The sequence below is a fragment of the Jaculus jaculus genome, chromosome 6, assembly GCF_020740685.1.
Source record: "Jaculus jaculus isolate mJacJac1 chromosome 6, mJacJac1.mat.Y.cur, whole genome shotgun sequence".
In the NCBI taxonomy this organism is placed as follows: domain Eukaryota; kingdom Metazoa; phylum Chordata; class Mammalia; order Rodentia; family Dipodidae; genus Jaculus; species Jaculus jaculus.
In genome coordinates this window covers 16781477-16791324 of record NC_059107.1, presented here as the reverse complement: position 1 = coordinate 16791324, position 9848 = coordinate 16781477, and the positions used below count along the sequence as shown (strand labels likewise).

At 46.4% G+C, this 9848-nt stretch overlaps 1 protein-coding gene across 4 annotated transcripts; it reads right to left on the bottom strand.

Moving 5' to 3' along the window:
* Positions 1-214: 214 nt before the first annotated feature.
* Pttg1 (PTTG1 regulator of sister chromatid separation, securin) lies at positions 215-8719 on the bottom strand. Of its 4 annotated transcripts, none has more exons than XM_045152976.1 (6): positions 8700-8719; positions 7497-7595; positions 6472-6653; positions 5236-5329; positions 1781-1939; positions 215-356 (listed from the first exon to the last, which is right to left on the bottom strand). In XM_045152976.1, exons 2-6 carry the CDS (start codon positions 7582-7584, stop codon positions 277-279), a joined length of 603 nt encoding a protein of 200 aa, XP_045008911.1. In that variant the 5' UTR covers positions 7585-7595; positions 8700-8719; the 3' UTR covers positions 215-276. The 4 variants fall into 4 exon arrangements, with proteins under 4 accessions (XP_045008911.1, XP_045008909.1, XP_004661110.2 ...); XM_045152974.1 differs by having other exon boundaries at positions 8614-8701; XM_004661053.2 differs by lacking the exon at positions 8700-8719 and adding an exon at positions 8614-8693 and having other exon boundaries at positions 7497-7590.
* Positions 8720-9848: the final 1129 nt, after the last annotated feature.

Here is a 9848-nt window from a genome sequence, read left to right as displayed (position 1 = left end):
TATGAGAGACAAAGAGAAAGAACAGAGAATGGGCTCACCAGGGTCTCCAGTGAACTCCAGAAGCACTTTGCACGTCTGGCTTTACATGGGTGCTGGGGAACTGAACCAGGGTCACCATGCTTTGGAAGTGAGCACCTTTAACTGTTGAGCCACTTCTCCAGCCCTCTCATACTGTTTTAATTCTAAGGAAAACCAATCACAGTAACAGGAAGAGTCTGATAAACCAAAAAATGCTTTATTATTAATACAATATTCACAAACTAAAAAGGAAGATACTTAAACATCTATATCATAACAAACAGGAGGCAATTCAATGCCCAGGCTCGCCAGGATGCTTGAAGGAGACTGCAGCGGATCTAGAAAAAAAGGAATTTCTTATTAGGTTTCTAGAAATCCATAGCCATTGTCCTTATCAACACAAACATAAACTATCACTTTTAATTCTAGATTTCTGATTTTCCTTTATCTATGAATTCCTACCAAGTTCTCATACACACACTTCTTGAAAAGTAGTGAAGGACTCAGGAAGCCATGATAGGCCTCAGCTCCATCAATAGGCCTAAGTTTCTGCTTCCCAGCAAGGTCAGTTTCCTGATAAGGGGATGATCTATCTGCACCATGCCTTCCTGTGGTCATAGATAAGTTTGCTCAAAATAAGTTTGCTTAAAGTTCCTCAGATACACATAGCCAATCACAATAAAGATTACCTAATCTGCTTGGAATTCCCCTAGCCCCCTGCCCACCAGCTTTGCCCACCAGCATCCTAAGCCTATCAGAAAAATACAAGTGCAGTTACTGCTTAAATCAACCAATCACGTAACCATTTCCCTACTTCTTTGTTCAAATCCCTATGAAAACCTGCCCCCCTGCTACTCAGGGCTCTTGTACGGATCCACTGCGCTGGTGAAGTCAAGAGTCCGAACTTAAGCACGAAATAAAGCTCCTTGCCTTTGCATGCGTGCTTGCTTCTCCTTGGTGGAAGAAGGTGGGGAGAGGGGCCAAAAACTGGTATAGCAGTAGCTGTGGCCTCACAGCTAAGTGTTATAAGGAAATGGACCTAAAAAGTACTTTGATGGGACTGGGGGACCAGGCATAGTGGTGCACACCTTTAATCACAGCACTCAGGATACAGAGGTAGGAGGATCCCCATGAGTGTAGAAATGCAGATGTATCACTGAACTTTAGGTTCAGCGAGAGACAAGATCTCAGTAAGCCAGAGAGCAACTAAGGATGCCCACATCAACCTCTACCCTCACATACATGTGGCAAAAAGATCCATGCACACGTGTGTCCAAAACTGTGGACCTACATAAACACAGAGAGGTGTTTAAACCACACCTTCTTAGAGACCAGAAAAGTCTCAATAACAAACTACAAAATGTAGGAAGCATTCTATGGTGGCTTCTGACCACCACTTCAAACTAACATCTCCAACCTGCCGTCCTAAGAAGGTATCGCCATTTTACATGGTAGCAAAGATACCGTGACTCTCCACTGGGCTGAAGCTTAGAGTTCTAGTTCCAATCCTAAGAAGGCATAAGCTTTGCTACATGTAAGACTGACCAGGTTCCAGAATTATTATACTGCATTTTACAAGGACATCTGGTACGAAAGTGCAATGCCAACTGAGACGAGTTGGCTATTTCGGACCCGTTCCCTCTGGGGCTCCAAGGACAGAAGTGGCTCACAGGCTCACCTCTGCACAGTTCTGTCCCGCCCCCTTGCACAGTGCTACGGAACAAGGTGCAGGAGCCTCTGCAGAGGGCACTAGTTCACTTACTACATTCCCATGGTGAAGATGGCATCTTCAAGGGCGAAGGTGGATCCAGGTGCAACAGCCTTTCAAGCCCTTTCTCTTCTTCAAGGATCATGAGAGGCACTCCATTCAAGGGGAGGTGTGCAATCTGGTGCTCTTCAGGGAGGTCAAAGCTCTCAAAATCTGTCACAGGGAAAGCATCTTGTCAGGACAGCACTTCTCAGTGTGGTCAGCAGAACCCTGGATGGTGGGCAGTTTTCCCAAGGCATCTATGGAATCAAAACTAAGTTCCTAATAACACTGATACCTTTATCCACCAACATCTGCAGTGATGATACCGTATCTAGGACTGCTGATGTCTTAGCCCAAATCAAGGCAAGGGCAGTAAATTACAATAGTCAGTATATTCTCCATCACTTGTAATTTTAAAGGATGTCAACTTAATACAGTGAAGTAAAACTACTACATTGGTGTAAATGTTACTTTTACCATACATACTAAAAAGTATAACCTTAAAAGCACAACTATTAGAAAGATATCCTTCTAATATTCTGTGTGATAAAAACTAGATATGCCGCCAGGCGTGGTGGCGCACGCCTTTAATCCCAGCACTCGGGTGGCAGAGGTGGGAGGATCGCCATGAGCTCAAAGCCACCCTGAGACTCCATAGTGAATTCCAGGTCAGCCTGGACTACAGCAGGACCCTACTGTGAAGGGAACTTGAGAACACCAGCCTGAGGAGAAGGTCCTCCAAGGATGGCAACAGGCCAAGAATGCTGGCAGCTGTTCAAAAGAAGCCAAGTGCCCCTGTTTAGTCTTTATGCCCATTTTCCTAGGCACGTTTTCTTTACTGAAGTTCCCAATCATGGTCACCTGGTAGTTAGAACATATACATGTTTTATCTTTGAAACAGCTTACTTAGTAACTAATATGTAACTCTGATCTCTCTATAAATACTGTGTGGCTGCAGAACAAAGTTGTCAGCTGCATCGAACAGCTGTCCGTGTCTCATTTCAGGGTTAGGGTCTTCCAGGTCTCCTGAGAAATATCTCCAACACCCTACCTTGAAAAAAAATAAAATTTTAAAAAAAAAACTAGATACAGTGTCACATGACTAATCCTAGCACTTGAGAGGCTGATGCAGTAGAGTCACCATGAGTCTGGGCCAGCCTGAGCTATGAAGCAAAAGCCTACCTCAAAAAATAAATAAAGCTAGGCATGGTGGTACATGCCTTTAATCCCAGCACTCAGGAGGCAGAGGTAGGAGGATTGCTGTGAGTTCGAGGCCACCCTGAGACTCCATAGTGAATTCCAGGTCAGCCTGGGCCAGAGGGAGACCCTACCTCAAAAAACAAAAAAGATAAAATATAAAATAAAAATCATACCTCCCAAAAGATTCTATATACTAAAATGAGAACTTGAGCTTTACATTGCTGGCAGAAAACACCCCACCAAAAGCACAAGATGAGAGAAAAGGGTTTATTTTGGTTTATAAACTTGAGGGCATGAGCAAAGATGGACATCATTTTCCTGGCCAACATCAGGTGGACAGCAGTGAGTGTGTCAAACACCGGCAAGGGGAAGCTGACTATAACACCCATAAGCCCACCCCAACAACCTACCTCCAACAAGGTTCCAAACTGCCACCAGCTGGGGCCCTACCATTCAGAACACATGTGTTTATGAGGGACACCCCATTAAAAACACAAAAAGTCATAAGCCATAATGCACTATTGCTAAATCTGAGTGATGGTCACATCACAAAAAAGAAAAAAAAAAAACAGATGTGCACAATTATCTGCATTGCAAGCCACCTGCCAAGCACACGTGTGCAGATGTGTACGAGCTATGTGCACGGGTGTGCACACAGGACTGGGGACAACCTGGCGGTGGCTGTCCTTTCCTTCCACCTTGATGAGACAGCGTCTCCCTTAGTTTCTGTTTGTTTTGATGCTGTGTGCGCACCAGTCTAGCTGGCCAGGGGAACACCCTGACTCCCTTGGCTCTGCCTCCCATTGATGTAGGCGCATTGGCATTACAGATGCATGCACCACATTGCATCTGGCTTCAGGGGGATGCCAGGGCATTGAACTCAGGCCAGCAGGCTTGCATGCAAGCATCTTTAACCACTGAGCCGCCTCTCCACTCCCAGCAAGGAGAATCTTCTTTCTCCACAAAAAGCACTTTAAAGAAGATTTTTTAAAAATCCCTTTTTTCCTTTTGAAGCTCTTTGATCTACAATGTTCTTCTTATTTACACAGGGACATAGTTCATTTGACTTTCCCCCAAAGTAGAGGGCTTCCTCAAAGCACCGCTGGCCTCACCAACTGTCTCCCATATCTAATAGCGTCCAGCACACAAAAGCTTTTCCCTCCAATACTAAAATTTAAAAAGCTATGTTTAGGCCAGGTATGGTGGAGCACACCTTCAATCCCAGCACACGGGAGGCAGAGGTAGGAGGATCACCATGAGTTCAAGGTCACCCTGAGACTACATAGTGAATTCTAGGTCAGCCTGGGCTAGAATGGGACCCTACCTTAAAAAAAAACAGCTGTTTGGGCTGGGAATGTAGCTATGTAGCTCAACAGTAGATCACTTATACATAAGACACTAGATTAGATAGATCACCAGTACCATAAAAGAGGGAAGGAGGAAGGGAAAGAAGAGGGAACTGATTCTATAGAAATAGAAAAGTAGTTTTTTGTTGTTGTTTGTTTATTTTTGGTTTTTCATGGTAGAGTTTCACCCTAGCCAAGGCTGACCTAGAATTCACTCTGTAATCTCAGGGTGGCCATGATCTCATGGTGATCCTTCTACCTCTGCCCCTACCTCTGCCTCAAGTGCTGAGATTAAGGGTACGTGCCACCATGCCTGGCAAAAAAAAAAAGTGTATTGTGCACATTTGTCAGGTAGATTTTTTTTTTTGTTTTTTTATGTTTGTTTATTTATTTGAAAGTGACAGACAGAGAAAGAGGCAGAGAGAGAGAGAGAGGGAGAGAGAGAGAGGGAAAATGGGCACGCCAGGGCCTCCAGCCACTGCAAACAAACTCCAGATGCATGTGCCCCCTTGTGCATCTGGCTAACGTGGGTCCTGGGGAATTGAGCCTTGAACCAGGGTCCTTAGGCTTCACAGGCAAGCGCTTAACCGCTAAGCCATCTCTCCAGCCCAGGTAGAAGGAATTTTAAAAACACACATTTCACTGGCTATGTAGATTAAACTTACCAAAAGTCCCCTTTCTATAAGCCTGCTGAAACACTGCACAGACTTCTTCCCACTTCTTTCCTCCCCCTGGCTTCTCAGGAATGGAAGGGCTGTTCTCAACGCCTTGCTCCCACTTGCCTCGTGATCTAGGGGGGTTCCTTACAAATGATTCCACCTGAGCAAGTGTAGTCAGTCAAAGGAACCCAGGTCTGGGATCACATCACATTTGCATCACACTAGAGGTCAAAGGCATTTTTCCATATCAAAAGGTTATTACCGAGAGGATTATAGGGGAAAAACTTTTCTATTTCTGGATAGGTGTCATTGGAGGCAGGAGCCGAGCTTTTCGCTTTAACGGTTTTCTCAGTCATCTAGATAAACCCAAGAAAATATGGATTAGTGGAATTGAAGTGTTGCAAACTAAATCATACATGAGATTGGAGGGCCGCTTCAAACATGATTAGTCCAACAAATTCAAAATTTGTCAATTTCATGCTACAAGGCCACAATTCTTAGTTCTCAGAATTCCATCTACAGGTAATTCAAATATAGCTTAGTAGCATAGCTCAGAAGGCAGACAAGTATTAGCTTCTGTTCATACACATTACCAAGAAAGCTGAGCAGAGTTAATTCAGAGCTAGTCAACTCAATTGTTCAAACCTAACACAGGAGAAACTGGGCATGACACCTAGAATTACCTACTAGCAAAAAAAAAAAAAAAAAAAAAAATTAAAATTAAAATGTTGTTTTAAGATATTGTATCACTCTAGCCCAGGCGGACCTGGAACTCACTCTATAGTTCCAGACTGGCCTCGAAACTCCTGGTGATCCTCCTACCTCTGCCACCCAAGCGCTGGGATTAAAGCGTAAGCCACCACGCCCGGCAGCCCAGAACTTCTGAAGATCACAATAGATAGTTAATCACAGTAGAAGACCAAGATAGAAGCCTGCATATTCTCATATATGTGTATGCTTAGGGAAGATTCCTATCACAGTTTTCCTACATTATCAGTCTTTGTTATATTTCCCATATGGATAGTTGTGAGAATTTTATTTAACTTATTTTCCTGAAATATATATAGCCCAGCCTGGCCTTGAACCAGTGTTCCTCCAGATTCCTCACATGCCTTGTAGTGGATACCAATAACCAGTGTACTTCCTAAAACTAGTTAAGGACAAGTGAGGCAACATGAGCATTAGCTATTTCTAAGACTTCTAATCTCAAGGTACTGAAAAGCCCATAGCATGATTCTCCTGTTAATCTGCTTGTTGACTACTCTAAGGAAGAAAACGAAGGAACAAGTGTCAAAAGCGCTACAGTGGGCCAGGCACGATGGCACACACCTTTAAATGCCAGCACTCAGGAGACTGAGATAAAAGGATCACCTGAGCTAGGGGCCAGCCTGTGCTACAAAGTGAGTTCCAGATCAGCCCAGGGTTCGGTGAGACTCTGATTCAAACAAAACAACGAGCGCTAAGGTGTTTAAACAGAGCCTTCACAGCCCGCACTTACCTTTTTCACCGTGAAGCCTTGCTGTTTCTGTTTGTGCAGTCCACTGGTCTTCACGGAGCTTTCTGTAGCTCTATTGACAGTTCCCAAAGCCTTCCTGGCCGTTTTAGGTAAGGCCGATGGAGCATTGAAGGTTTTGCCAACACGGGGTGTTGAGATCTGAGGTCTCCCATCTAAGGCTTTGACTGATAGAAAAAGAAATTTTACCACAATATATTGGGCCAAGGGGCTGGAGAGATGACAGTTAAGTACTTGCTTGTGAAGCCTGAGAACCCCAGTTCGAGGCTCAATTCCCCAGTAACCACATAAGCCAGATGCACAAGGTGGCGCATGCATCTGGAGTTCATTTGCAGTGGCTGAGGCCCTGGTGCACGCATTCTTTCTCCTCTCTCTGCCTCTTTCTCTGTTGCTCTCAAATAACTACAAATAAAGAATATATTGGGCCAAATAAACACACCTTGGCCCAATTCTCACCTCCACACCTGTCCATCACTTTTGACAGCGGGTCAGTGCTCAGTTACCTCATTAAGATTCGGAGCATGGGCTGGAGAGATGGCTTAGCGGTTAAGCGCTTGCCTGTGAAGCCTAAGGACACCGGTTTGAGGCTCGGTTCCCCAGGTCCCACATTAGCCAGATGCACAAGGGGGCGCACGCGTCTGGAGTTCGTTTGCAGAGGCTGGAAGCCCTGGCACGCCCATTCTCTCTCTCTCCCTCGATCTGTCTTTCTCTCTGTGTCTGTCGCTCTCAATTAAATAAATAAAAGATTAAAAAAAAAGATTCGTAGCATGAAAGCTGGGCAGCAGGTGGCGCATGCCCTTAATCACAGCAATTGGGAGGCAGAGGTAGGAGGATCACTGTGGGTTTGAGGCCAGTCTGGAGCTACAGAGTGAGTTCCGAGCCAGAGGGAAACCCTGCCTCAAAAACAAAGGAGATGCTCTGCAAGAAAACGTCAGGAAACTCACTAGTACACTAAGGGCTGAAGACCACACCCACAATCCATTCACCACAGCTGAGATCAGTGTACTCACCACCAGACCCCAGCTTCAGCCCATCCTTAGCAGCCACACGGGTGCCTGGTTCTTCATTATCCTTATCAACAAAGATCAGAGTAGCCATCCTGGACTGTTCTAGGGACGAGTGAACGTATTAGATAGAAGCTGGGGCCTGCGTTAAGCCAGAGGAGCTAAGTAAGGTACAGCACACATCAACCCTACACCCAGGGGACTTCCGCACAAAAACTGAAGAGGGGGGAGCGCTGGGGAGATGGCTTAGCAGTTAAGGCGCTTGCCTGCAAAGCCAAAGGATCCCGGTTCGATACCTCGGGACCCACGTAAGCCAGATGCTCAAGGTGGCGCACGCGTTTGGAGTTCATTTGCAGTGGCTGGAGACCACTCTCTCTCCCTCTCCCTGTGTCTTTCTATCTCAAATAAAAAATAAAATCTCAAGTGGAAGCCGAGCGTGGTAGCGCACTCCTTTAAACCCAACACTCGGGAGGCAGAGGTACGAGGATCACCATGAGTTCGAGGCCACCCTGAGACTACATAGTGAATTCCAGCCTAACCTAGAGCAAAACCCTACATCGGAAACTCAAGAAAAAAGGGGGGGGGGGGGCTTAGGAGGTCCGCAAAGAAAATAAAAGACCGTGATTTAACCAACTGGCATTTAATACAGGGCATTTTTTTTTCTTAATGCTTTAAGTTCATGATTTTGTTAACTATTTATTGACAACTTCCATAAATATACCAAGATCAGAACCCCCATCCACTTTTTTTCCTCCTATCATGCAGATCAGAGCTTACTCTTTAATCCACAGTCAGAGGCCCTAAATTCCTAGGGAGCACCAAAGTCCTCGTGGGCCGGGGATGCTGCGGAAGCCGCGGCTCAGCCCAGCCCGTCTGGGTCTCGCAGCCGGCCCACGGGAGCCCTCTGCACGGTCCCAGTCCCAGCTCAGCCCCAGGGCAGGTTCCAGGTCAGCCCCACCTCACCCGGCCAGAGCTTCCAACCCAGACCCAGATCCCAGCTCAGCTCCAGCCCAGCCGCCAGCCTCAGCCGCCAGCCCCAGGTGCCCAGGACCCAGCCCCAGCCCGGTCCCGGCCAGAACTCCTAACCCAGTCCCAGCCCCCCGCGCAGGAGCCCTGCTCGGACCAAACCACAGTCCCGGCTTCCCCCAGGCCGGTTCAAACACTCTTGTTCCCCGGAATCACTGCCGTCACCGCAACAGCCAGACTCACCCACGACTGCGCCCGCAGGGACGCGGTGCTGCAGTTTAAACAACAACTCGCGACTCGATTGGCCCGTCCGCGAGAGGGCGTGTCTGAGACGAGAACCAATGAGAGACACCGGCTGTCGGCCGTTTGCCCCGCCCCCGAGCTCTGTCTCTGGAAGTCTCAGACCTGATTCCAAGGGAATTGAAAATGTAGGTGGGGCTTGAGGAATGGCTTAGCGGTTGAGCAATGGCTTAGCGGCTAAGGTATTTGCCTGCAAAGCCAAAGGACCTTGGTTCGATTCCTCAGTACCCATGTTAGCCAGATGCAAGGAGGCACATGCATCTGGAGTTTGTTTGCAGTGGCTGCAGCCCCTGGCGCGCCCATTCTTTCTCTCTCCCTCTTTCTCTGTCAAATAAATTAATTAAAATTAAATATTTTTTTTAAAAATGTAGGGTGGAGGGCTCAGAGGTCAAGGGATCAGTTTACAAGCCACCCACGTAAAGACAGCCCTAGAGGAGCAGGCGACTGGTATTCATTTGCCGCGGACAGGACCCGAGCACACCCGTGCAAGCATATGCACACAGCATATGCACACACAGACCCACGTGCAAATAAACGAAAATAAAAATAAAATAACTAGGACTGCCCCAGCCACCCACGTAAAACCTAAGGGCACTCCTGGCACGGCGTGTGAACACATATACCACGTGCAGACAATTTAAAAAAAAAAAAAAAAACAGCTCAACGATTAAATGATTAGGTTAAATTCCCCAGTACCTACAAAAAAGCTAGATGCACAATAAAAAGATATATTAAACAGACACCACATAAATGAATACATTCAAAAGATCAAGGCTGACCTGTGTTATGCAAACTCTACCTCACACAGGACTCAAGAAAGGCTTGCTGGGGTTTGGGGGCTGGCACACAAGGGCTTCCAGCCACTGCCAGCGAACTGCAGGTGCATGTGCCATTTTGTGCATCTGCTTTAGGTGGCTACTGAGGAACCAAACCCAGGTCATTAAGCTTTGAAGGTAAGCTTCTTAACAGCTAAGACATTTTTCCAGTCCCTATTTTTTTCTAAGGATAAAATCTAATTTTGCTTCAGAGGTGTCAAAATTACCAAACACGCTATATTCTCACAGCTCATGGCAGTCTAGATTTTATCTGTTT

Excerpts from the sequence above, each read along its gene's own strand:
- Pttg1 (XM_045152976.1), bottom strand. The coding sequence starts at position 7,584 with ATGGCTACTCTGATCTTTGTTGATAAGGATAATGAAGAACCAGGCACC. Across the intron at positions 6,654-7,496 it reads GCTGAAGCTGGGGTCTGGTG|TCAAAGCCTTAGATGGGAGA; the intron begins GTGAGTACACTG and ends TTTTTCTATCAG. Across the intron at positions 357-1,780 it reads ATCTTCACCATGGGAATGTA|ATCCGCTGCAGTCTCCTTCA; the intron begins GTAAGTGAACTA and ends CTTTTTTTCTAG.